General features: G+C 47.4%; 3 protein-coding genes across 3 annotated transcripts; all 3 read left to right on the forward strand.

Moving 5' to 3' along the window:
• Positions 1-1341: 1341 nt before the first annotated feature.
• fam117aa (family with sequence similarity 117 member Aa) lies at positions 1342-10542 on the forward strand. Its single transcript, XM_056611858.1, has 8 exons — positions 1342-1824; positions 2948-3099; positions 6462-6557; positions 6828-6947; positions 7362-7463; positions 7632-7854; positions 7965-8139; positions 8519-10542. The coding sequence occupies exons 1-8, from the start codon at positions 1713-1715 to the stop codon at positions 8736-8738; spliced, it is 1200 nt and encodes a 399-aa protein (XP_056467833.1). The 5' UTR covers positions 1342-1712; the 3' UTR covers positions 8739-10542.
• Positions 10543-10641: 99 nt separating this feature from the next.
• Positions 10642-15245, forward strand: slc35b1 (solute carrier family 35 member B1). The gene is made up of 9 exons (XM_056611871.1): positions 10642-11104; positions 11536-11639; positions 11808-11938; positions 12036-12066; positions 12539-12699; positions 12999-13125; positions 13416-13522; positions 13655-13808; positions 14238-15245. Exons 1-9 carry the CDS (start codon positions 10977-10979, stop codon positions 14288-14290), a joined length of 996 nt encoding a protein of 331 aa, XP_056467846.1. The 5' UTR covers positions 10642-10976; the 3' UTR covers positions 14291-15245.
• A 193-nt stretch (positions 15246-15438) lies between these two features.
• ndufa4a (NDUFA4 mitochondrial complex associated a) lies at positions 15439-18118 on the forward strand. Its single transcript, XM_056611882.1, has 4 exons — positions 15439-15569; positions 16365-16450; positions 16978-17038; positions 17982-18118. The coding sequence occupies exons 1-4, from the start codon at positions 15528-15530 to the stop codon at positions 18036-18038; spliced, it is 246 nt and encodes an 81-aa protein (XP_056467857.1). The 5' UTR covers positions 15439-15527; the 3' UTR covers positions 18039-18118.
• The last annotated feature ends 9755 nt before the right edge of the window (positions 18119-27873 follow it).

Raw genomic sequence — 27873 nt, forward strand, 5'->3', positions numbered from 1 at the left:
GAAACTCTGCGCCTGTCGCTGTCCATAAGTGAATGCTATTGTTCTGTCCATGACATTGTCTGTTTGCTGTAGTCGTCCTGTTGCCATCCTGTCTCTGCACATCCCATGTCTTAATGTGAACCAACCCGCAGTTACTGCTGGGACTTTAAAAATGGGTCGGAAAAAACAAAGGATATCTGATTATGATATTTGCGTGTCTGTTTGATAAAGAGGCTCTCTGTTTGCCTCTGTAGTCGCTCAAAGCTCTGGGAAATGCTAGTAGGAAACACAGAGTGATCAGTGACAGGAATGAGCGATATCAGCCTCTGAATTAGGAATTGCCTACATCGTACTTATATACCCTCTCCATACTCTGATCCATCATCCTGCTAGAGTAATCAGCCATGACTGCCGCGGTATGCGTAAATGCAGACGTTGAATTTATTCTTGTAAATCCAGCTGATTCTCTTTATTTTTTTTATCGATTAATTGAATTTCCGTATAATCCACTTGTAGTGTTCATTCGATATGTTCGCCTCTGGATTATTGTTTTGATGAACTTTGTTTATTTTGCAATAAAATGCCTTTCTCTGTTCTGTCTATCTGAGGATTTCTGACTTTAAGCGGTGGTTGGAGTAGCGTAAGGTCTAAATGGAAACGGGTGATTGGGAAAAACAAATCTGCATAGTACTAATTCACCACAGTTCAGTATGCATATTACCATGAATTTGTGCGGTATTCCTTGGAACAGATTAGAACAATTCTTCTCTACATCAGTTTATTTAATAGTGAAGCCTAACATTATATGTACTAAATTTAAACCTACCGTGTTATAATCCTGATATATACATGCTAAAACTATCACTACACGTCCACATTGGTAGCCACATTGGATTATAGACCAAGATCTAGCTGGAGTTATGAGGGGTCTGCCCTTCTTCAATGTCGGAGTGCAGGCCAAGTTGTCAGTTCTTTAGCATCTCTCCTTACTACAGCTATTGGATGATTGCCATGTGAAAGAAATCGTGTGTATTGAAACTTCATCACCTATTCACTGAAAATGTCCTCCAATAGTCTCCATGAGAGAGAGTAGAAACCCCTATTTTGCGAGATCTTGAAACTCTTTGTAGAGAGCTGGGGGGGGGGGGTTAAACGCCAGGAAAAGGGACATGCCCCCAAGATTTTGGGGAAATAATCTCAGCTAAAAAGGGGTGGAGCTTACATTTTGGGGCTTATTCCCCACAGACAGACAGACCTCCCGACCAATAAACACGCAGTAGTATTTTGCATCAGCCAATCACAGGGAGATTCTGTCCTTGGTGTCGCCTTGAGAATGATATAGTACACGAGAGAGCTGCACAGGTTGTGCTGTTGTGTTGTCATGTTTCAGACAGGCGCACTGCCGGAGCACTCATGAAAAGTTAGTTTAAATAGGTGTGATCACACTCTTTTAGTCGTAAGGATGCGATACCATTTGAAACCTGCTAGCTTCGGGACACTTGGCTGTCGGATCTGAAGTTAGGATCTTAAGAAACATGACACAAAAGAGAAGTCTGGCTGGCTAACTCGAGAGACCATCCTGTTTTTGGGAATAGTTTTGTCAGCCCAAAAGCCTGTGGGTGTACGCCATCTTCTCCATAAGGGCCCAGGGCTCGTTTTTACACACTTAGAGACACTTTGATCGCTTGGTGAAGCTTGCGGTCCGGGGAGACACGTTGTGAAGCAGCGGTAGGATGTCGTGCAGAGGCGGAGCGCCTTGGCCAGGCAACCCTAGCTTACCCCTGAGAGCCACAGTACCATTCCAGCTTCACAAGAGAGCACACCTCTCTAAAGACACCAAGACGGGTAAATATGCATTCATATCATCCCAACGTGAATACCATTTGGTGTGTGTGCGTGTGTGTGTCGGGTGTTACACTTGCAGAAAGTGTGCTCGTTTCATTTTGAAAAGCAGATTGGTTTATAATTCATTCATTCATTCACCATCATCATAAACTGCATCAAACATCATACATTTTTTTAAATGGCAGATCATTAAATGGTGAGATACATGTGCCATTTGGTACCACATACTCAATACACCAGCAATAACCCCTTCCCCCATTCCTACTCATGCGCATGCCCACATCATGGATCCATCATGATAACCTTTTCAACTGGATATTTTCCTAAAATGGTTTACTACCACCTCGACACCCTGCAGTTCTTGGCATATCCTCACTTTTGGTGGCACACATACCCTTTTGATGAGTATTTTCCTCTTGCAATAGTTCTAGGATAAAGTTGCATATTTTTATCAATAAGGAATACAGGAAAAATACTTCTGCTGTGGTTTTTGATGGGCTTTGAAAACACGGGGTTGAGTGTGAAACATGCCAAGAATCTACTCTGCCCACAAATTCAGCCTGTTAACCCTAGCCCCGTAGCATAGTGGCCAGAGCTGGGCTGAACCATGAGGTGCTGTTGGACACCCAATCAACCCTTTGCACTCTGACCTTGTATCCGTGTTGCATGTGCCATCCCATCCCGACGCTCTGTTTAAAAGGCTCATTGTCTTTGCAGTGTTGTATCGTGTATTGCATTGTGTGCGCATGCATATGTGTGGGAACATGTGCTTGTATATGCAAGTGTACGCTTGTACAAGCAGATGTGTTGGCATGCAGAATGTTTCACTGTTGGCTAGACAGCATGGGCCCTTTTTTGGCTAAAGATGACAATGTCTTGCAATATACACACACACTGACACACAGACACACAGAGTAAACCAGAATAAACAGTATTCTGGAAGTCATTTTGTGAGGCCTTTCAATTCTGGGTGGGGGGGGGGGGAGGGGGACAAAAACTGAATGGGTTGACAATTATTCAAAACAGTAGCCTATGAGGGTCAAACGGCCATCCAACACGAAATGCTGCAACTCAACAGGAACCAACCCCTGACCCGGATGTGTTCTGTGTCTGTCTCCACCAGCCGACAGCCTATTGATTGTGTCCCACCCTCCAAGACCCTCCATCCGCCGCACAGTGTCTCTGGACGCCATCGTGGGCCCCTACATGCAGGGCCAGTGGCCCAAGGACGCAGAGAGTCCCACCATCACCTGCGCCCATGACAAGGCCACACAGGTAGGCTCTCCTTCTCAGTGCCCATGACAAGGCCACACAGGTAGGCTCTCCTTCTCAATGCCCTACAAGGCCACACAGGTAGGAAGGTCCCTCCTCTTCTCAGGCCCATAACAAGGCCACACAGGTAGGAAGGACTCTCACCTTCTCAGTCCCATAACCAGGCCACCAGGTAGGAAGGACTCTCCTCTACTCAGAGGACCAGAGAGGCAGCAGATGGGCGTTTTGCTGTCATACATGATATTGTGGGGTTATAACATTTTGTGATGAAGAGCAGTGGTGTGGTGGAGTGGCAACGATGAAGCCAAAGTCTTGTATTGTGCAGCAGAGTGCTCTGTCCATACACGTTTCAAGTGTCTCTTTTATGGAGTAGCCTTTATCTCGTCATCTCCCACCACAACTTCAACGAGAAGCCATGCGTCAAGAGATGAGGTTCCTATGAATTGGGTTGCGGTATTTAGTCTGTAAAACTATATAGGTCATAGCTTACAAGTAAAACAGGGATTTTTGATTAAGAACGTGTCCTCTCTAGAGATGTTTGTCTGTTCCGGGCTACTCTAATGCTAATTCTAGATTCTCATTCTAATTTGATTAAATTAGGTGAGTGTGTGACTTTAAAAAACTGCCTTGGGTGTACACAACACTTGGAATTGTTATGTATGTACAGTATGTATGTGACGCATATCAAATTTTGTATAACATTATTATAACTCATTTTATGAACATTAATTTAAACTTGGCCAATTCCGTTCTGCTAAATTCTATACACTGAACCTTTTAATATTTTCAACTCATTCTTCAGTATCTCACTCGCGTTACTCATTCACTACTCCTATGGTACAGTTTTCTTGGTTTGAGGATCGAATGGCGCTTCTCATGGCAGTAGTCATTCTCCATAAGCAGTGCACTGTGTGGACCAGGGCCTGCTGGTTGTTTGTGCCCCACCACCACGGCGGGCCCGGGCCGGGCCGGGGGCCAGTGTGTGTCTCTGGGCTGCAGATGGTAATGTGGAGAGCGGCTCGGCTCGGCAGGTGTCCGGTGGCTCGAGGCCCAACGCTCCGAGTGGGAAGCAGCCGACTGGAAACGCTTGTTTTTGTTCTCTTGGCTCTGTGCTGCTCCAACCACCACCACGACCACAACCCCCCCCCCCCCCCCCCCCCCCCCCCAGTGTGTCTACCCAGCGCTGGTGCAGCCAGGCCCCCCCAGCGAACCTCGCCAGCCTCCTCGGCCACACAGACCTCCGCCTCCATTGTCAAAAACGGACCCCTTCTGACCTCATTATACTGGCATCCCATCCCCCCCCCCCCCCCCTCCCCCCAACGCAGTGGCTTCCCCTCTTAGAGAGACACACACACACACACACACACACACACACACACACACACACACACACACACACACACACACACACACACACACACACACACACACACACACACACACACACACACACACACACACACACACACACACACACACACACACACACACACACCACTCTTCCCAGCACCTTTAACCCTCATCCCACCGCAGGCCAGTTCCTCTTTTCTTTCTTCCAATGACCGCAGCTTCACTCCACCACGGCCTCTTAAGCAACCCCCCCCCCCCCCCAAGTCACCTCCAGGACGGCCATCATTCACATCTCTTTATTTATTTCAGTGGCAGTAACTAATAAACATAGTTTGATAGTGGATCCTTCTGATGAACATAGCAATATAACCGGTAAATCCTGTCACCTCCTTCTTACGGGTTATCAGGGAAATCGACACTCTTATCTCGAAGCTGTGACACACACAGCGTGCACTCGGAGATGATCAGGGAAGATTATCAGACCCATTTAGACAACACTACAGGATGTGTTCTGGTAACTTGTACGCCTCGGATCGCCACGTTAGGTGTTTAATAATCATGTTTATTTTAAATAGCGCCTTTCTCCCACTCAAGGCTGCGTTACAGTGTCATGAGCACGCACGGAGGTTTTGGGATGGATTGGGGCCCGTGTTCGGTACGTGAGCCCGGCGCCCCCGTCCTTCATTATGTAACGCGTGGCGCTCCCTCCGACAGCGGGGGCCCCGGGGGCCCCGGTGTTTACGCTGGCGGAGGCCGTAACTCAACACCCGCCCGGCACCCCTCGCCACCACGCCCCTCCTCTCATACTCATTTAGCCAGGCACAAGATGGCCTAGTATCGTGTGCCAGCCCCCCCCCCCCACCCAGCACCGTCCTCCCACGCTGACTGGTGGAGGCAGAAATGCCCGAGCGGTGAGCACACGCCTGGCGTTGGATGCGGAGGCTATATCGGGCGCGCCAGCGAGGCCCAAGCAAGGTGTCGATGGTGGGGTTGGGGTTGGGGGGTGGGGGGATGGGGGGGTTGGGGGAGGACGACAACCGCCCGGTGTACTGCGAGGCTGCGAGCCACTCATGGCTCCTCAGTCGCTGCGTGAAGAGGCCTAGTCTTTGTCAAAGAGAGTGTGTGTGTGTTTGCGGAGAGACGAGCGATAATCAGGACGAGGGCAATACCGGAACACACGGTTATGGTTGTGTTTGGGGAGCATGTGGTCCAGACGTGACCCCGTCTGGCGTCGTCTGCGATGAATCCGGCTGGTTCTGGTTCTGTTCCCGGAGAGGGTGTTCCCAAGCCGGTCTTGGCCAGCCGGGCCCCCCCCAAGGAGCGGAGATCCAGAGGCCATGCCAGGAAGTCGGTATGAGCGTTCCCCGATGGTGTGTGTGTGTGGCCTTCCGCGGTCACATTTGAATAACAACTTTAATTCACCTTGAAACTGTGTGTTAGTGTGTTTGTGTGTGTGTGTGTGTGTGTGTGTGTGTGTGTGTGTGTGTGTGTGTGTGTGTGTGTGTGTGTGTGTGTGTGTGTGTGTGTGTGTGTGTGTGTGTGTGTGTGTGTGTGTGTGTGTGTGTGTGTGTGTGTGTGTTCTAGATAAAGGGAAGTCTCTTGTTGCTGTTCTTTGCCCAGCTGTTGGGACAGGTGTTGACAGCAGCTGTATGAACGGTTTTTCAGGCGTATATTCAAAGTAGCTTCACTCCAGAGAGTCAAGTTGCCTTCACCCCCCCCCACCCGCCCCCAAATCCAACGCTCTACGTCTAACATGTTTGCATTTGTTTTTGATTTTCTCATTTGTCTCGTGGTTTTCAATTCAAATGGAAATCTTTTGAAGTACATAAACTTTTGTTGACCTTGTTTCTGATCCGTGTTGAAAGGGTCCACATGAATCCAGTTTCTATTGAGGATCAACGAGCTACACATAATGACTGATCTGTACCCTCTATAGGGTCGATTCTGCTTTTTGGTTTGGGATTCGTAGCTGTCGCCTCCCCGGTGTGCTGACCTTGTGTCTCCCTCCCTCCCAGACCCCCAGTGCCTGGTCCGAAGACGCCCCTGCGAAGAGGCCCCTGGGGGGGCACAAGCGGTCGGCGTCCTGGGGCAGCGCGGAGCACCTGAGAGAGGCAAGCGACTCAAAGTGGTTCTCTACGAACACACGAGTTCTACTCGTTTGCTCAACCTTTAACAGTGCCCACCGGTACACCTAGTACCAAAACCTCTCCCATCATGTTCTTTCTGCGGGTCTTTTGTTACCGTCTTTGCTACTCTTATGATTATTTTGGTTATTTCTTATTTTTTTCCCCGTTTCATTTGGACCTCCATTTTGAAAATGTTGGCTCCGTCCTCAGTGAGGCCCAGCTCTCACTCCCCTCTCCCCTCTACGCTGCCACCAGGTGGCCAAACTGAGGCATCAGCTGCAGAAGCGCTCCCGTCATGTTGCCCCCAGCGTGGGCTGCCAGCACCACCAGCACAACCACCCCCCTCTCGCCGGCCAGGCAGCGGGCATCACACAGGTACCCCCCACCCCCCCCACGCTCACCACCCCATATCCGTGGGGAGACATGGAGAAACACACTGGATTGTATTTAATTGTACTCTTACCACCACAACCACTGTACACGGAAACTGGACATGCCATTTAAATCAAGGGCACATTCTGTGTATAGATCTTAAATAATATAGTGTGATCGTTGTTATTGTCATATTATTGACAAATGAAACCCTTACATAGGGGTGTGTCCCTTGATTATCGGAATTCACTTTGCTACACAGAAATAGTCGGTGCATTTGCTAACTTCATTTGGGCCCCATGTTTTTTATTCCGTCCAACTACTTCCCCTTTAACAGGATATGTGTCACTACTTCTCCGTTAATTGTAATCGCGTCACTACTTCTCCTTTTAATATGTGTTTACGTGTTCTCTCCAGACCATCCCGCTCAACAGGCTGGCCTCCAGGATGCGTCGCAGCGTGGAAGGACTGAACCTGGAGCTGGAGGAGGTGTTTGTGTCTGAGAAGTCGGACGAGCAGGTAAAGAACCGACGTCCGTCCGCTTCCGGACCCTGACTCCGGTGGGACTCCTGTCACTCGTCCCCCCCCCCCTCCCCCCCCTCCGTCCTCCTTTCACACATGGTGTCATGTGACCTCCTGCTCCGCGCCTCACCCCTCTCTCCCTCTCTCCCTCCCGTTCCTCCCCAGATCCTGGACATCCCGGACGGGCACCGGGCGCCGGTCCCCGCCCTTCGGTGCAGCAGCGGGTCCCAGAGCGAGCCCTCCCCCACCCCCATGGACCCCTCGCTGTCCCCGTCCCCCTCCCCCTGTGCCCTGGACCCCTCACTGCTCTCCCCCCAGCACTCCCCCTGTCCCATCGACCCCTCCCTCCTGTCCCCGGCCCACTCCCCCGGCGCCCGGGCCAAGCCAGGTCAGAGAGCCGCCTCCTCCCCCCCCACCCTGACGGGCGTGTTTGTTTTTCTGCGTCGTGCGGCTTTTCCTGACTCACTGGAGCCTGTGTCCTCTTTTTTTTTTTTTTAGATCCCGCAGAAGGCGAGAACCCCCGGCCCTCCGTGTCCACCTCCCCGCCGCCCCCGTTCGACCTGGACCTGACCCTACTGAAGCCCTCCTCGTCGCCCCACGTCTACAAGACCTACTCCTTCCAGAGGCAGCCCCCCGAGGGCTGCGAGCGAGTCCGCGCCTGCGACGAGGCCACGTGAGTCACAAGACCGGGATTAGAGGGAGAGATACCTTATCCGTCCCCTTTGGGGAAACCAGGTATCAAGTAGCTCACAAAGTCGGTCAGACTGGCCGCACAATTGACAAACCACAGAGCGGACAAACAGTAAAAGTCAGTAGAAAGTGAGCGTTATTGCACGTAATTGAAATTGCATTTAAAAAAGGATTATCATGATATTATCCTTGATAGGTGGGTGTTCGCATCCTGAAATGACCCTGGTCTCTCCCTCTTCCTCCCTCTCCCTCCTCCTCCTCCTCTCCCCTTCTCCTTCCCTTCTCTCTCCCTCCTTCTCTCCCTCCCCCTCTCTCTCCCCCCTCCTCCGACTCCCACTCTCTCTCCATCCCTCCGTCACCAGGTCTGCGTCAACGGGGGAGCCCGTCGCACAAGCCAGCTGCCCCGACCCCAACAAGGTCAACTTCACCCCCCACGGTGGCTCTGCCTTCTGCCCCGTCAGCCTCCTCAAGCCCCTGCTGCCCTCCATGGATCTCCTCTTCCGGGGCCTGACGGTGTCCCCCGTCTCCGGCTGCCCCGGTCCGGTCGCCTCGCCCACCACCACGCAGCTGGGTCTGCAGTAGGGCTGCCACCGGAGACCGCCCGCCCGCCCGCCCGCCCCTCTCGCGTCTGGGCCCCTTACACGGTCCCCCTGGCCGGTGGGAGGACGACGAGCAGGAAGCGAAGACCCCGAATGCTTCTTTTATATTATTTTTATTTCAACACACCCGCGTGTGTCCATCAGTCGTCGTCACGCCGCGATCGCTCCGACCGCCGTGTGCACGATGACCTGCGACAAAAATCATTTTCTAAAGTTGTGCGTCAGTTCCACTTAGTTCGTAGATCTAGTGTTAAGTGTCCAAGGACATTATTACCTCAGTTGTGTTTTTTGTTATTTTTTTATCTGGCTGCTTGGTTCTTTGAGACGCCTTTCGTTGGATCGTTACTGGTGTGATCCCAGTATCCCCCCCCCCCCCCCCCCAAACTAATGGTCATGAGACTCGTGGATGAAGTCCTTCTGTCCAGGAGGAGATGAAGAAGAGTGCTTGTTTCATATTACTGCATTTCTTACAAGGGGGTTTCTTTGTAACAGAAGAAAATAAAACAAGAGTATTGCAATATCATTTCGCTAGATGTAAAAAAAGGAAACAGCATTCTGATAATGCCTCTTTTTAATATTGTTTTTGCTGCATATTAGGTAAGATTAAACACAATACCTAAAGCACTTAAAGAACGTACAATAACTATCTTCACATGGTATGTTCAGACACAATTGATAAAGTATGTTTCGATGCCCTCACCGTTGAGTGACGGGTATAATTACTTGATGCATTTATTGTACTTTCAAAGAAGCTGTTTTTATTGACGTCGTTTGTTTCTCTTGTTTCTTTGTTTTTTTTAAACAATTTCTCTGAAGCTAAGGAAGCTGGTTGGGCCTATTTTGTACTCGGATAACAAGGAGGCTCTTTAGTTACTGGGTTCTGTTCTGTGTTCACCCTTTCATTGTTTCTAGTTGTCTCTTGGCAGAGTTGTACATTTCAAGGCAAACCGGCTATGGCTTCTTTACAGTGGCCTGCGCAAGATTGTATTTGCCGATCCATATTAACTAGCTTATAGGAATGCAATGATATTGTGTTTGGATTAGCCACTTAAATCGTCAGTGCCACCTAGCATCGGTTTTTCTATCACAGGTGCATTAGTTCCACATGTTTGCTGGTAGTCTTGTTCGAATTCCGCATTTAAGTGCTATGTGAGTACCGTTGATCATATCGATAATGACTGTTGTCTTCAGTTTAATCCTATGCAACACTTTCTTTGAACACGTTTTCAAACAATGCCAATATTCGAGCAGCTGTACAATGAAAATGTGTCATTTGTTAATCTTTGTTTTTTCTGAAGGAAGGATGGTTATTCATATTAATATGAATTTGTTTTCATTGTTACATTATTCTTCAAATAAAACCAAAAATGAGTTATTGATTCTAAAATTTGTCAGAAAAGTGTGATGGCCAATCGATACAGCTGCTCGTCATTGTTGTCATCCTGTACCTGACACGTGTATTTTGTATTTGTTTGTGATGCTCCGCCCTCCTTTACACTCCAGGCTCTCTGATTGGCCAGAAACGGTTATCTTTTGTCGTATTTGGACCAGTGACATTTCTCCACATTTTAAGCCCACGCAACGTTCTAACGTGGGGCCATCAAACGAGCTTATAGTAGCCTTTACACTGCCGTTTCATATAACCAAAGCACAACATTATTTAATCCCAATTACCAACACCTTTCCGTCCAGTTTGTCTAGAGAACAAGGGATGTGTAAGTGTAACTATTGTATATAATAAAATATAGACCCAGTCTCCGGTTTTAACTGTCACTCGGGCCAGGCCCTCAGTGCGGGCTCCTCGCCGTCTCGGGGTCCTTCCCCATTCCAGCTTTGACGCCCTTTCTTCGCATTTCCTTCAATAAAAACACAACCGATCCCACGTGATGTCGGGGTTCACAACGATGACGTAGAGCTGCTTAGACGGAACTCTAATCCAAATGTTGGTCCGAAAAAATGGTATTTGATTCATAATGCCTTAATAGTTTATATGCAACGCAATAAACCCTATGGTACGATTTGGGGTATAGTGATCGGGATTGATGAAAACGGGATGAGTGGCTGTCTGAGGTGCTGACTCCTACCAGATTGTCATTGTGTGTCGGTGGTAAACCGGGGGATATCCGTGTTCGTGACATCGGCTATAGTGGAGCGGGACGCGGTGCCGAGGGGCGCAGGCAGCGGGACGGTATCGGTGTCCATACCCGGACTGAGTGACAGCATGGCTGCAGGGAAGGGAGACAAGTCCGGTGCCTCGGCAGTGCTGCAGAATGAGCGCTTACGGTTCATCGTGTGCTTCCTCGGGGTCTTCGTCTGTTATTTCTATTATGGTATACTACAAGAGACTATGTGAGTATTGATAAGCTCCCTGCCATATGTTGGTACATTTCATTATCAGTATCAGTATGTAGCATTAATAAAACTGATTCTGCACCGGGTTGTATGGTTGGACGCACTGACTGGATTTACAATACACGATTTCTTGAATACATTCTGCATGTAAGGTGTCTATATTGAATAATATGTAATCGTGAAAGGTGTCTAAATGTTAAGACTCAGATGGCATGCTCATGCCTCAGTCCCTAGATGGACCGCGGCCGTTTCGGGTTACAACACTGCTTTACAGTCCTATCCAAGCAACGGTCTCTTTGTGTGTTAAATTATTACACAACTGTGTGTTCGTCCTTTTGTTTAATACTTACCTCAAACGCTGCTACCCAACAGCTACCTGTGTTCAACCGACTCATTGTTAACGGAATTGAGTTATTCTTTTGATGCAGCACTCGAGGGGAATATGGACACGGGGAGAAGAAGGAGAGCTTTCGATTTGCACAGACACTGGTCTTCATTCAGTGCATCATCAACGCTATTTTTGCCCGGATCTGTAAGTATACTTAAACGTATACTTAAAAGTCTCAAAAGGCTTCCCCACCACTAAGGTGTGCTTTAATGTGACTACTACAACTCTTAACACTATACAATTAAATATATATTTATTATTTGATTGGGTCTTGTTTTATTTGTATTTTTTTTTACGTCTTCTCTTCGTCAGTGATCCAGTTTTTCGAGGGCTCCCGGGCAGACCACACTAAGAGCTGGCTCTATGGCCTTTGCTCACTCTCTTATCTGGGAGCCATGGTTTCCAGTAACTCCGCTCTGCAGTATGTCAACTACCCTACACAGGTGCGTGTGTCCTCCAAATAGACACGGCGTGGGGATCCAATGGAGCTGGCCAGGACTCGTTGTAGTCTTTGCTAATACAATATGTGATTTCAAACAGGTGTTGGGGAAGTCCTGCAAGCCTATACCTGGTAAGTGTCTCTCTCATCCTTTCGCTCTCGTTCTCTCTTTCCCTCTCTCTGTCTCGCTCTCAGTCTCTTTAATTTAAATTCTGAGTCATAAAGCAATAACTTGGTTTCATAACTTCAAATTTGTGTCCTTGTTATTTCACATGGCACCGATGCATGTGCCAACTTGTGCTGGATTACGTCACCGTGTCCTTTCCTTCGTTAGTATCAGGACGTTTCTTCTCAGATTAGTTATCTACCTGGACACACACACACACACACACACACACACACACACACACACACACACACACACACACACACACACACACACACACACACACACACACACACACACACACACACACACACACACACCCCTCCCTCAAGGTTCCCTGACACAGAGGCCATGGGGAAATCTGCCTAGCAGAGACATCGATTAAAAAATTCCCCTTTTCCCTTCAAATCTGTCATTTCGCACCGTGTCTCCCTTCAGTGATGATCCTGGGCGTGACGATACTCAGGAAGAGGTATCCCATGGCCAAGTACCTGTGTGTGCTTCTGATTGTCAGCGGCGTGGCGCTGTTCCTCTACAAGCCCAACAAAGGGGGCGCTTCCACGGACGAGCACCTCTTTGGGTTCGGCGAGATCCTGCTGGTGGGTGTGACCCCAGACTTTATTGACCTACATTTCCGTTGCCTTCCGTTTTTTTATCTTACCGCCGGCTCACGTGGAGAGAGGTAGGGTGCCTGGTTGGCTATGTGTGCAAGAGATTCACGAGGGACCGTTTCACTTGCTGTTCCCCCAACGCCTGCCCTAGCGCTACCTTTGCATGTTGTTGGTTAGCGAGCCGTGTTCCTTTCCTTCCGCACCGTCGGCGCTCATCGGCGCATCGTTAAATGTGCAGCCTTGGCGCTCTTGTCACCGTCTGCTGTGCTTTTTTGTTTCCGCTGAAGCTGCTCTCCCTGACCATGGACGGGCTGACGGGCGTGTTTCAGGATCACATGAGGACTCGCTTCCAGACCAGCGCCTACCACATGATGCTCAACATCAACCTGTGGTCCACGTTGGTGCTGGGACTAGGTGGGTCTACTCCTGCTGGGTTTGGTATCCAACGAGGGGTTTTCTTCTGCGTTGTTTGGTTGTATCCCCACTGTGCCCTATGCCTGCACCAATCAGATTTAGGAACACGCGGTGATAATGGTGTAGAAATCCTCAGTAAAAGCCTGCATTGTAGAGCAGCATTTGTGATGAGGGGGGGGGGGGGGGGGGGGGGGTGTAGTGGCGGTTCTTATTGCGAGGTTTAAATTTGCCACTTCTGATTGAAGCGGATGATATGATACTCACTCGCTCGCTCGCTCTACTACTTGCAGTGGTGTTGTGGACCGGGGAGATTTGGGAGTTCCTGAGTTTCACCGAACGTCACTCCAGCATCTTCTACAACATTCTCCTGTTTGGATTGACCAGCGCGTTGGGCCAGGTAAATCCATCCATGAATGCTGATGTATAATCTGTAAGCAATGGTCTATGATCAAGACGCAGACTTCCTGAGATAAGTCTTGTTTTCCTCCACCTAATTTCTTCATTTGTGTTTTCCGTTCCTCCACAACAGACCTTCATCTTCATGACGGTGGTGAGCTTCGGCCCGCTCACCTGCTCCATCATCACCACCACCCGCAAGTTCTTCACCATCCTCGGCTCCGTGCTGCTGTTCGGCAACGTCATCACGTCCATGCAGTGGGTGGGCACGCTGCTGGTGTTCCTTGGTGAGGAGACTCGCGGCGTACAGGCGTTATGACCGCGGTGCCGAGAGGCTCACACCGTCTGGTTTAGCTGAACCTTAGGGATTCATCCAGAGCATGTTACTTGCCTACTTTGATGTCATTTTATTGGTAGATGGTGAACGATTCCTTGTAAAAACATTTTTTTTATATATATATATATATACCTTTTTTTATTTCACACGTACATAGCTCAATCCAGAATTCCTAAGGTGCCGTGCATTTAGTTTTACATTCAGGTCATTTAGCAGAAGCTTCTATCCAAAGAGACCTGCAATTGTTCAGTTGTCAGAAGAAAGAAAAAACAATATATCGCTGTTGGTACAGTAATGATGTTTATAGGAACAAATAACAAGCACTTGCATGCATGGTCTCCTTTATAACCTCCTAACCACGTCTTGCTTCATTTTCAAGGTCTTGGCTTGGATTCAAAGTTTGGCAAGACCCCGAGAAAGCCAACGCACTGAAGAGCATCTGCAGAACGTGGAAGGCAACATTTCAGGACAAATGGACCTTAGTAGCCAGAATCACACATCCAGCACCAAATGGTTCATTATTTTCTGTTAAGAATCATCTATTTCCTCTATGTTCCTCTAACCGGCTCTTGACAGGTTTTATGTGCAACCTAATTGTAATGAAGAAATATATATTTCAACTCCGCCCTATTGCTGTGTCTGTACTTGCAATATGTGAAAAGAAACTTGTACGAGGGTAAGCCCAGTGGTGTCTACAATTCTCACAATCTCATGGAATCATGCAGAGTAGAACACTAAGTACTGGGGGAGAACCAAGATGGAACAGAAAATGGGGTCCTTGTTGATGTTGCCTCCCAGTGTTTCCTTCAGGATGAATGGATGCTGTTTAAAACACTGCTAAGGAAACATCAGCCAACACGTTTACCTGGTGAATTTTTTATTTAGACAATACCTGGTTTACATTTATTCATTTTTCTTAACGTTCACATTGACAGAAAGAGCTTCTGAAAAACATTGAAGGAGTTTTCACCAATAAATAGTCCCTGAAAATCGATATAACATATTTTAAGTTGAAAGTAGATTGCAATTTATAAAGGCCATCATTGAATGTACCCTTGTGTCATGTGCATTGTTGATGTTAAATTAGTTTGACATTTCATGTGAAAAAAAGAAAACAATCATAAAAGGGAAATTTTCTTATTTTAATCCAGCCATTGCAATTGTTTTCTTCAGTGGATTGTACTGTATTTATTCATGTCAAACAGTGACGCCTGCTTTCATGTCGAGATTTGACAGCTACTACGAGACCCAATGATAGTCGGCCTATTTTCAGGGCGTTGGAGCCGATCTTATAGGCGTAAATGCTATGTAATTCCATTATATAAATTGTTTGAGGATTCTCGTTCTTACAATTCTGATAGAAGGTTTTAACAATTAAATTATGAAAATATTTGCAGATAACGGAATTATTAATAGGGGACACCATCAAGTATTTCTGAACCCCTATAGAGCACACGTACACATCATTGCACCTTCAGTGCTGGGTACATGCGTCAAACTGGTTGGATTTTTTAACCACTAGGGACGCAAATGGCTTGAATAGATTCTTTTTACGTTTCGCGCTTTTCCTTTTGACCCTGCCCCTCTGCCGTAGTGGTACATAGACCAGCCATTACAGGTGCAAATCGTGTTATTGTACATATTGGGAGAGGTAACAAGGACAGCAAATATGTTGGCCACAGTCAGCAAGCAGCTTAGGAGCCATCCGGCGGTGAGTATAGTTTGCAAGTAAAATACCTTTAATGAATGTAGACTAAAATGAAGTCTTTATTTGACAAACGACCCTCGCTAGGGAGGCTTTAGAACCGCGCCCGACGCTAGCGTCGAGGCTACCTGGCTAGCTAGAGGTCAAAACATGACCCGTTCACTTAAGGACTTCTACAATTGCATCTCGGATTATTTATATGAATTAAAGTGTCGAATCGTTCAATTGGACGTGTCAGAAACTCCTAAATGGCAGAGGGAGCATGTAGGACTGTACGCTATGTGTTCAGGGATTGACCGCAGTAGCCGCTGGTTAGCCACCGGGATGCTAACTGACAGGCTGCGTGCCGACCCTGACACAAGTCTCACATTTTTCCCACGTTTGTATTATTTCGTGTAAACAAACAGATGTCCACTTTTTACATTTTTAAAGTTCAATTTTAAATGCGCAAGACACATGGTTGTATCTGACACTCAAGGACGAGAGAGGTGAGACGAGGACAAGGGTGACGTCGACCTACGAGAACCTTCTATTTAATTCTCTTACGGACGTTATTGTATAACGTGTACTTGGGTGGTTGTATAAATGTAATTTTTTAACAACTAAATATCACTTTAAACAGTTTTGCGTGTTATGTCCGAGCGATCACCCACTCAGCGTTGCATCTCGGAAGTTTCTTCCTTGATTATTCAGGGACTTGGTTTTCTTGTACTTTAGGGGGCTAGGTTTAAAGTTTGGCACCTTGTGACTGATTTTAATTGTTATTAATCGTTCTTATGCACTTTATATCCTTTCCCACAGCTTATCCCCCTCTTCTTTTTCATCGGTGGAGGCGCTGTCATGTCCATGATGTACCTGGCTCGTCTTGGCATGGGCCCCCATGTCAGGTAGGCCTGCCGACCTCTCTCCTACACCAATCATAATGATGATAATGGATTGAATTTATATAGCGCTTTTCTAGACACTCAAAGACGCTTTTACAGTGAAGGGGGGACCTCACAAACCACCACCAGTATGTAGCACCCACTTGGGTGATGCACGGCAGCCAATCTGCGCCAGAACGCTCACCACACACCAGCTTGAGGTGGAGAGTGAGGGAATTAATGAGTCGGCCAATTATAATGAGTCTCCTACTTAAATCATCAAACTCCTACTCCAATCATCCAACCCCTCAATCCTACACCAATCATCCAACCCCTCACTTCTGCACCCATTATTCAACCCCTCACTCCTGCACCAATCATCCAACCCCCACCACGATTCATAATGCAGAGAAGGCTGATTTCAGGGAAAGATGGCGTCAATACTTTATGCATGGGACGCCGAACACATTAACACCAGGACAGACTGATGGCTCCAAACGATGCACTGACACAGAGGGCATGACTCGTATTGACTGCATCTCCCTCTACAGCTGGGATCGCAAGAACAACCCTGAGCCATGGACCAAAATGGACCCAACTAGGCAGCAGAAGGTTAGTTCCGCTGACACCCCCCCCCCCCCCCCCAATCCATCACCCAGTGACCCGGTGTTAATTGGAATGTCTTGAAAGTTTTGCACAATTCCGATTATGTTTTGACCGATTATGTTACTGGTTCGGAGCTGTGAGATTCATCTCACTGGCGCATGGGACTCCTCAAATCACATTCAAATCATTACCAGGTCACCTATAGTGTACATGGCTGGGGATATTTCACCAGTGTTGAATTACACTCTTTCAAAGTAGTCCATACATTTTTTTTTTTTTTTTTATTAAAGCCAAATCCCAAGTAAGTTATTCAAATAAAATCAAATCCTAGTTATGGGTCTGTTGATTTACATGGATTAAAAAGAATAATGCTAAAATAATATACAGGTATGTATCCAGCTGTTCTGCCCTTTCTATAAAACATAAAATAAAAAGACTTGGTCTTCTCCCGATGTTCTCTGGCCATGCTTTCACCCCGTAGCAGCGGGTGTTGGTCCAATGTTCATAGTGTCTTGTTGGCTATGTGTGATCTTATGGAGAGCAAGAGATTCACAAGGGACCGTTTCACACGCTATTCCCCCAACGTCTGCCCTAGAGCTACCTGTGCATATTGTTAGTTAGCCCCAGTGTTAATTTCCTTCCTCATTATCTTATCGGTACACCATCTGCTTTCTATTCGGCATGTGGCTCAGCTCAGGTGGTAGAGCGGGTTGGCTGGTAACCGGTTGCTAGTTTGATTCCCGGCTCCCCCTGAGTGTCAAGGTGTCCCTGAGCGAAGACACCTCCCCCTCACTTCTTCTGAGGAGCCGTCTGTCGCCTTGCGTGGTTGACACCGCCTTCGGTGTGTGAATGGGTGAATGTTAGGCACTTTGAGTGACCACTGGTTAGAAAAGCGCTGTATAAATGCAGTCTATTTACCTTGCACCATTTTATTCCCATCCCCTTCCAGTTCTACGCTGTGAACATGGACTACAAGACGCTGAAGAAGGAGGGACCCGACTTCTAAATACCAACCGTGGTCTCCGCTGGGCGGGTCCTTTATCGAGCCAATCGGTTCCGTCTGCACAACCAACCCCCCCCCCCCCATACTCGCCCGCTCATCTTCACCCTCATTCCCTCTGGGGGGGACGACCCGCTCACTATCGGCCTTTCTGTTCCACTGGGTGCTCTTTGGTTCTTCTGGGTTTGCTCAGCACGTACCTTTTTGAACCATGTCATCAATTCAACTTTCTCATGGTTGTGAATAAAAAAGGAGGTTTATCTCCGATGTACAGGGAACAGATTGTCTTGGTTTTTGTGAGGAGTGGGCTTATTTACTTATTTGGAAACGGGAAACCCGTCTGCACATGCACTGCTTTATACCCATTGGTTTACAGCTTGTATCCACTAGCTCTGCTCTCTTCTTTCATGCTTGTTCACCTCTGCCCAGACTGTCGGGCAAAACATTTACATTTAAATTCAGGGCAATTACCAGATGCTTTTATCCAAAGGGACTTGCAATAAGTACATTTGTCAGAAAGAGGAAGAACAATATATCTGTGGGTACAGTAAAGATGTTCATAGAACTACCGGTAAGTGCCAGCACTAACATTTGTTAGGTTAACCCATTCCCCATATACATCAAAGATAGGTAGGATATGATGCTACACGATGCATGCTATTTTAAGTGCCAGGACATACAAATAATAAGGGCGTAAGATGGGTGGGAGGGGGAGGTTATGTAGTGTCAAGGGTCAAGTCTTGGGTCTCTTGCGGAAGCAAAACCCTAGGATCTTAATCCGTTTTTTTTTCAAAAAATATATTGCTATGTTTAAGACCTTACATATGACCATCGTAAAATAACTAGTTTTTGGCCTCACCACTCTTTGAATATAAACTGTATGGTGCAGCATGACAGGAACACCAGTGAAATATGGCGCCCTCTGCTGGCGATTGTTCGAGCCTAGTGGCGTTAATGCCGCATTATCAGCACATGCGCAACAATACGTGCGGCCTTGTTGCCGTGCGAGTGCCAGTTGTACGGGGTTGGTTTCCTGTGATCACAACTTTCGTGCGAGAAAAATTAATGAAAGACACGTTTGCACACAGTCGAAAAGGTTGAGCTATAATTGACTGGAATATAGCAATAAGCACTTGCAATGACCAACACTGGCTTTTTTTTTTCTTTTTCTTTTGCTTTTGCGTGCGTGTTTCCTCTTATAGAATGCCATCACTCTCTGCCAGATGAGTTTGTAAATGTCAACGGGTCACAGTCTGTTCCTCCCTCCAGCTCCGGAATAATTCGACGAGGATAAGCAGCCGATGCACCGCAGAAAATGTCAAGGAGACCTTAATGTTTGAATAGAAGCCCACGCTGAGAACGTAATCCTCCACAGAAGTTTATTGGTTCTTATGTAGCTTTAACGGATTAGTTTAAAGTTAACTTGATGTGTTTTTTTTTCTTCTGCTTGTTCGTGCTTCTATTTTTGCAGGTTTAACTTCCTGCTCTTGTCCTGATAATAAAGGAACGCATGAGGCAGTGACCAAAACTGGATAAGCTTTGTTTGGATAACTGTTATTCTAGAGATTCCTTTAGGATGGACTGAGCAAAACCATATATAGTTGTAAATTAAAGAAATTCTTTGTAGGCCATATACCATATCATATTGGGTATTTTAATACATTAAATAGTTATCCGTGGAAGGTGTTTTACTCAGTATTTTAACTTATGTTTTCTGTCTATAATTAGATGAGAAAATTAGGAAATGAATATCATTTCTCTTGAGTCCTATCAGTTATTTCTTCAGTGCTCAGACTTGAAAAGTGTAAGGGCCTTCCGCCACCACTAGGGGTCACTCGATCAGAACAACAACTTACGGGGTTAGAGTGCATCGTGGCGTGGGATCATAGGGGTGGTCATACTTAACTAATTACCATTAGATGACTCTATTGCAGATAGGCCTACAGCAGTAGAAAATAATATCTACTGCTGTAAATAAAGTTAATAAATTAAATAATGCCGTTATCCTTGTTCAAAACAATCGCAAAGAAATAAATGTATGATCGTTTCGATCGTTGAGTTATAACGTTACAAATATCGTACGCATTTGCTTGGTGAAGACCTAATTATCATCAGCTTAACATATATTTTTTATCTAGGTCTCTAGTAGTTTACTGTTTCCCAGGATTCGCAGGCGACCAAACACACCGTCACCTTGAATACGACGGATTCATCTGGGTTTGAAGATAACATTTGGGATAATGTAAGTAAACAACGCACACATACATAAACTAGGTATTCATTTTTAGATATTTTAATGAGGAAACCTTGCATACATAAGTCCGTATTTTGAGTCTACAGGCGTACCTGTCAGTTTATGTTGGTAAGTTGAAGCTAATTCTCTGTGCAAAGGTGGCATGTAAAGTGTAAATGCTTGTTTGGCAACACAACACATGGCGTGAAATGGGTTTTACTGATGTGTTTTAAACAGTGACATAGAAATCTTAACTTCGTCTTGAACTGTAGCAAGGGACAGGGTTTCTCTAAGTGGTTGTAGGCCTACTGTCATTTTTGTTAACATAATTTATTTACGTTAACGAATGACGCGTGGAAAAACCCACAGGCCTTTACAAACGCTTACCTCTGTTAATCAGGAGCCTCTATTCCAGCTGTGTCTGATCCTCCCTCGAGGCGCGCCCCCCCCCCCCCCCAAAATCCCTGTGCACCCCACTGACATCTGGTTGCGTAGCCGCGTAGCCACGCCCCCGTGCCACTGGAGCATTTGACCCAAATCGTTATTACATGTCCTTCATTGTATTTACCACAACAACATTTTGCGCTGCTGGTCAGTCTGTAAGTCAGAGTGAAGTTATGCATGTCCTTTGCTGTCTCTTTGCATATTGACATGGATATGTGTTTGAGTACCACTTCAGAAGACCCAAACCGAAAATGGTAAGGCTTGCCTTGTATACACACAACAACGAACACAATCACTCACTCATTCCCTGATGTGAAATGCAAGACACTGAGGACTGCAATGAGTTCTGTGAGAGAGTTGGAAAGGAAGAGCTGAAAAGAGCCATATTTCTAAACCAATCTAGAGCTGCCCTATTGGTCAGAAACGAGCCAGTAGTGGTCCAAAATCAAAATAGCCTCATATATAGGCAGCATCAGAAGTCGAAACCTGCAGTGTCACACCATATTTCCCTCACTCGTAGCTCTGGACACCTCTGCCATTTCTAACAAATTAAACTCAAATAATAGCTCGGAAATGTTCATAAAGTAACCTTAATGCAGGATGGACAATGTTGTTGTTTTTTTTGCAAATTATGCATGGACACTTTGAGGCGTTTGAGGCAACATTTAAGGGATGGAACAGAGGCTACACAACGCTGGTGTTGTGGTTTCTACCAGAGCGGGCACCGCTAATAAACTGTCGTCTTCAATATTCTTTTGATGGATGAAAAAAAACAAAACAACACCAATAAAAAAATAACATCAGACCACAGTTCAAATTGTCCTTGGCAACTATGTTTGGATTACATTTTTTTCTCTCCCTCCTCTTGTATCCATGGCAGGAAAGCAGGTCAAAATTTAAATAGCTGAAAATAGAGCATCTGCCTGGGTCTTGTCAGTCAGAAGCGGGTAATGAAATATGGAAATTGGGGCGCTCTTCAAAGAGACGCGGGCCTTCCAAGTCGTCCCGGGTCTCCGGCAGCTCCCCCCCCCCCCCCCCTCACCCCCCACACCCCTGTATCCCCCCCCCCCCCTCCCCATCCACGATGCTCTCGCCCTAGCACCCCGCCCCTCTGCAAGGCGTGCTACATTTCCAGGTGCGGCGAGCGCGGCCCGCGCCGCCAGCCGTGCCAGCTCGTTAGCGCTCACAAGCTGGCAGATACGGCAGCTGGCGTCATTAAACTTCAAACCGGCTACCGACCCGGGGCGCCGCCGCGGGGAGACGCCATGCGCTCGCACGCCAGCCAGCAGCCCATTAGCACCAAGCTAGCACCGGATAGCATCGCGCCCCCCCCCCCCCCCACACACACACACACACACACACACCCTCAGCGACCGACCACACGCAGTCAGTGCTCTTCACGCCGGACCCTCGGTCCCGGGTGGGGGGGGGGACTCCACGGTATTTGTTCGGCGCCCGGTACCGGTGTTTGGTTGCGTCGCCCCCCCCCCCCCCCCCCCCCAATCCTGCCTCAGGTTCTTTTTATCGGGAGTGTCTCCCCTGGCGACTCTGCGCAGTGATTGAGTCATGAATTGTAATGGCCCGATTACTCTCTGAAAAAGCGTCCCTTTGGGTTTGCTTAATGGCCGCTGGTAACTGGCTTTGGCGGTCCGGATAATAGAAAAGCGTTTGACAGTCGTTCCAAACAGCCCAGTCTCTGTGTTCCTTACATAATTGCTCTTTGCAAGAGAGGCTCAAGGAAATACCTTTTTCGGGGCTCTGCATCCTCAGAAGTCTCCTTCAAACGTCTCGCTATTCCCCCGCCATGCTCCGGGGGTTTCATCAATGAAGTGCACAGCCCCCTCCCCCTTCATGCCCCCCTAGTTTAACTCGTCCACCCGACAGACCCGCGGCATTGGGCAGCAGAGCCTCTAGGAAGCGTCGAGGTGTTTCGACAGCACACTGTCACACCGCACTCCTCTGTGGCTCGACACACACACACACACACACACACACACACACACACACACACACACGGTCCCAGGATCCGAGCCGTCTGCTTATTTAAATATCACCAACTGGCGGTGAGAGCGCTAGTGCTTAGCAGGATTCCTTTACAGTACGTGTGACTACAGAGCTGTGCGGCTCCTGAACAGCCGAGCTCCAATAATGTGCTCTAAAGCTTCCTCTGGGAGTCGCCGGGGCATGCTGGGAAGAGAGGCAGCCCAGACCTTAGTCATAATTCAGCTGTGCTGCTAATGAACACCGAACCACACACCGATGTACACGCACACACGCGGACTCCACACATACACAGACACAGACAAAGAAACACAGTCGGACACACGACACACACACCGATGTACACACACACACACACACACACAGTTGGACACACACACACACACACACACACACACACACACACACACACACACACACACACACACACACACACACACACACACACACACAGTTGGACACACACACACACACACACACACAGTTGGACACACACACACACACACACAGTTGGACACACACACACACACACACACACACACACAGTTGGACACACACACACACACACACAGTTGGACACACACACACACACACACACACACACACACACAGTTGGACACACACACACAGTTGGACACACACACACACACACACACACACACACACACACACACACACACACACACACACTCTCTGCACGTAGAGCAGCTTCGTTGGAGCAGAAACGAGGCAGAAAGTGTAAATCCATACAGCAAAACAATAGGGGTCTGGTTCTTATTGGCCCTTCAGCTAACTCCTCAGACGAGACTATTTCTGTTGTTGCGGATTTCTGCATTTATATAATTATCCCAGTGGAGGCAGAACACTTTTCGACCCTCGCCTCTCTGGCCTGCTCGTCTCCTATTTTCCCAGTAATGAGTCTGTGTTGTGCTGTCGTAACAAATGAACGAGAGGTTAATGGCGAAGGCCAATAGGGCATCTGATTGGATCAGCCGCCTTGGGACTTCCTGATGAGCACAGCTTATTGTCAAGCCCCCCACGGATTGATTGCCCACGTCAACACAGACGGCAAGGTCACAAAGCCACGCCGTGATGGACTTCACCGGGACTATCACTCTCTAATCTATGCAAAAACCTCCAAGGACCCTTCTCCACCTCTGTATTTTTATATCAGTATTTGCGTCTCAAAAAAGCCTTATTTTCAGTGTCTTCATTTATTTTCATTGTGTGTACTCTCCTTCCTCGGGTGAGATTTCGGACTGTCCTTCAGAGAAATCCGGAAGACTTGTAGCATTTCGATAGACGTGTCCTCCGTGGGTCACCGCAAACACATGTGGACGCTGTAATGCCCGTCTCTGCCACCGGGAGGCAGCAGAGTGTTTGCGGCAGCAGACGCGGCGGGCCAGCACCTCTCTGTAAGCAGTTGACCCTTGCGGCAGGAAGGGACAGAAGCGGCCGCTCTCTCCGTGTTCCCCCTGGCCGGCGGCCCTTACATCGGGCAGCTGGAACGGGGCGGACTGAAGGAGCCGCGCTGGGTCCGGAGTAGCACTCCATCTGTCTCCCTCCTAACTCCACTACAGAGAGGTAGAGACGGATAGAACCAGAGACAGGGGCGCCCGCCCTCGCCAGCTGTCACTGCAGCCAGCATCTGCTCCGAGACAAGGGAACTTTCCTCTCCTTGCCATCTCGCTCTTATTTGAAAGGGTAATTATTTTCCTCTTCGCACTTTACCGCGTCGACTAATGAATCAGCTCCTTGTGAGTGCAGGGCTTTAGTGGTTATTAAGCGCTGTTGCGATAAGGAAATGGTGGCTTTTGCTTTATTTGGATGACTGTGTATATGATCGTACACAATATGGATTTAATGAAACCGCTGCCACTTAGTGGTGAGGTGTAGTTCCCGGGGTTAAACACAGGGGGCGGTATAGCCTCTTGGAAGCCCTGACACAGAGCGTACAGAGCTGGAGCTCAGAGCATCTCTAGGGAGCCATGCACAACATTTAACATGGAATACTTCTTTAGCCTTAAAAACAGCTAATTAAAGTAAATACATGGCCGGGACAACCCCTCCGAGTTATACTGTGCAAAAGTTACTTTAAATAGGAGACTCAACGTTTACAGTAAACTCCACAGTGCCGTATTCATTTATAGTAATTTATATTCATTTTTGCTAAGTTGCAAGTATGCAAAACAATTGAAGTCATTGTAATGTACTGTATAAGATCCACGTTTATGGTAGCAGCTGGTCCAGCTCATAGTCTTAGCTGTATTTTGGCCTTTATGATGTTGATTCAAGATAATTTATGCTGTTATTGATTCAATAAATCATCAGTGATTCAGGTCGTGGAAGGTCTCTCCGAGCTCTGTCTGCATGCATTGGCTTGTGCATTCAGTGTTGCACCTGTGTGTCTCCTGTGAACGTCCCGACACACACCCTGTAACATCGCCCTGCCTCCGTCTTCGCGCCCTTCTCACTCCCTGTCTCTTGGAGCTCTGCTATTTGATGTCAAGTACGAAGGAGAGACCGTGAAGGAAGGGTGCATCTATTTATTTCCCCCTCTCGAAGGACACATTGTGATGTTCGGTTTGCTTGTCGGTATAGAGAGAGAGAAATCTCATGAAATCGCATTACCGCTCTGACAAAAAAACGTATTTTTACAGTCGATCGGGGAGATGTATAAACGTCTTCGGAGCAGATATCTGGGGGTTGCCGTCGCCTGGTTTCTGAACACCATGTCTCTCTTGGAACTTGCATCTCATCCCCGTAAAACATCATTGGGCGCTTAATACAAGGACGGCGCGATTAGTAGGCTCATAATGCTCTCTCTTGATTGGTTTGCGCTGGAACATTAGCTCCGTGGAAGCTTGTTATTTGTATATTCTGCCCGCTGGGTTTAATCTAGCTCTCAGTGGACTCCAATGTTCACCCGTTCTTGATGATTGGCCGGAATAAATGTGTTGTCGCGTCTCCTTTTATCAGTGACCCGCGTTGTTTGTTTCCAAAGCCACCATCCACTCTCTTATGAAAATGCATTAAGGTAAAAAATAACACATAAAACATAAAAAACAAGGACATGATGTTTTTTTCCGGCTAACTAAAAGGTGGAAGCAGGCTCTTATATAGTGGTGGCCGCGTGGATGTGACTCAGTTATAATAGGTTCATGGTCATCGTCTCAGCAGAAAAAAGAATAGGTTTTTTTTTTTGCGTCCTCTATAGATCCTATAGCAGGACTTTTATGTTTCTTATTAGAGGTCAATTATGATCTTTTTGTTGAAGTTTACTTTCCGGGTAACAGAATTGGATTTAGTCGGGAAAAGCGTACCCAGTTTTTATTAAACAGAATTAAAAATAATTATAAATTATTAAATCTGAATGCTGTACAGATCACTCAATTGAGTTCTCATATTGGCTAAACACTTAAAAATAATCAAACATCAACTACAAACAAATACAGAAAATAAACAAAAATACAGAATGAGTGACCGCAAACTGGCTGTTGGAACCGTCGTCATGGCAACCAACAGTTGGATCGAGGTAATATCGTTGTACTCGCTGTGAAACAGTTGAAACTGAGACTACAATGAGGTTCCTCATAAACTGAACCAAATATTATGAAGTCTAACAAAAATCTTCCCAAACTGAACAAACTAAATTTCACATTTCCCAAACTGCTAAAAATACAAAATAAAATAATTACTCCTCCTCTAAGAAAATTTAAATACAGCACAGCTGTCTGGGGAGTTTTTACATGCACACTTTCTACCAGTGTACATATTTATACTTATGAGAGAGAGAGAGGGGGAGAGGGGGAGAGGGAGAGAGGGGTGTTGTGGGCGGGACAGGGTAGGTGTCTGGGAAAGAGAGAGTTGGGAGATACCGAGAGAAAAAAGGGAGAGAGAGGGGGATTGTATGAGAGGGGGAGAGAGAGGGAGAAAATGAGAGGGAGAGAGAGACCTGTCTCAGTCCAGGGATCAATGCAAACGTCGTCCTCCAGCACACAAACAAACAAGCATTGTATCGATTGAGTCACTCCTCTCCATATGAAGGAACTACTCGTCAAACTACCTCGGTTCAGCTCAGCAGCATCTGGTCCCCCCCCCACCCCCCCCACCCCCCCTCACCAATCGGCAGAGACGTCTGCATGCTCGCAGTCGCTTACCGATAGCTTCCCTTTTAAATAATAGTATTATCGATAGTAATACAATCCACATGTTGTTGTTGTTGTTGTGTTGTCATTGGGATTTTTTGTGTGAGTGCAACGCAAACAGCCAGTGGGAGATTGTGTGGTACAACACAGTTGTGTTGAAGACAGATGCGCCAAATCTCCCCTCTCAGCCCCCACGCTGTAAGGGATGTAATCCCATTACTGGATATTGTCTTCATTTGTCTCGGGCGCTTCCATCACCAGGGGTGAGTGACACCTCCACCCCCCACCCTCCCCCCCCCCCCCCCCCACCCCAGCCCCGGCTGGAATTAGGAAACAATCGCACCATTTACAAAATATTGATTTACGTGGTTACGTCACACTTCTGTAATTAACGTTCGTTTTGTCTGCGCCCAAATTAATTAACCGATGTGAGGTTCTTGGAGATGCCTGCGCGCGAGATATTAATAAAGTTTGATTTGACTTGACTTTGAAAGCGGCCATTTTGTACTTCAGGTACTTCAGATTCCGACGCATCAGAGGAAGGCACACAGGTCTCAGCGGCACGACCCCAATGACCCAACGGACGGCCGAAAGAAAGTAAATGTACAAAAGCGACATTTTGAGAGAAATAAGGAGATGGAGGTTACTTGCTGAGGAATTAGCGGCGGGAAAGTTAATGATTGGTTTCTACGCCAACCCCGACTGCCGTCTGACAGAGAGCTGTCGACCGAGGTGTCTGGGCAGGAAGCTTCCGTTATTAATACTACGCCAGTGGCTTAGTTTAGGTGTTAACTGTTCCTCCCTCGCTCTCTTCAAGACGCCTGTCTCTGCTTTGGAGCATATGCGCATATGCAATATTTAAATCCTGCTGGCTGGCGGAGCGCTTCGGAACGCCGCTGTCTGGGTCGGAGCGGTCAGGTCCCCCCTCTCTCTCTCTCTCTCTCTCTCTCTCTCTCTCTCTCTCTCTCTCTCTCTCTCTCTCCTCTCGTCTCTCTCCTTATCTCTCTCTCTCTCA

Source organism: Gadus chalcogrammus, chromosome 2, assembly GCF_026213295.1.
Source record: "Gadus chalcogrammus isolate NIFS_2021 chromosome 2, NIFS_Gcha_1.0, whole genome shotgun sequence".
NCBI classification, from domain to species: Eukaryota; Metazoa; Chordata; class Actinopteri; order Gadiformes; family Gadidae; genus Gadus; species Gadus chalcogrammus.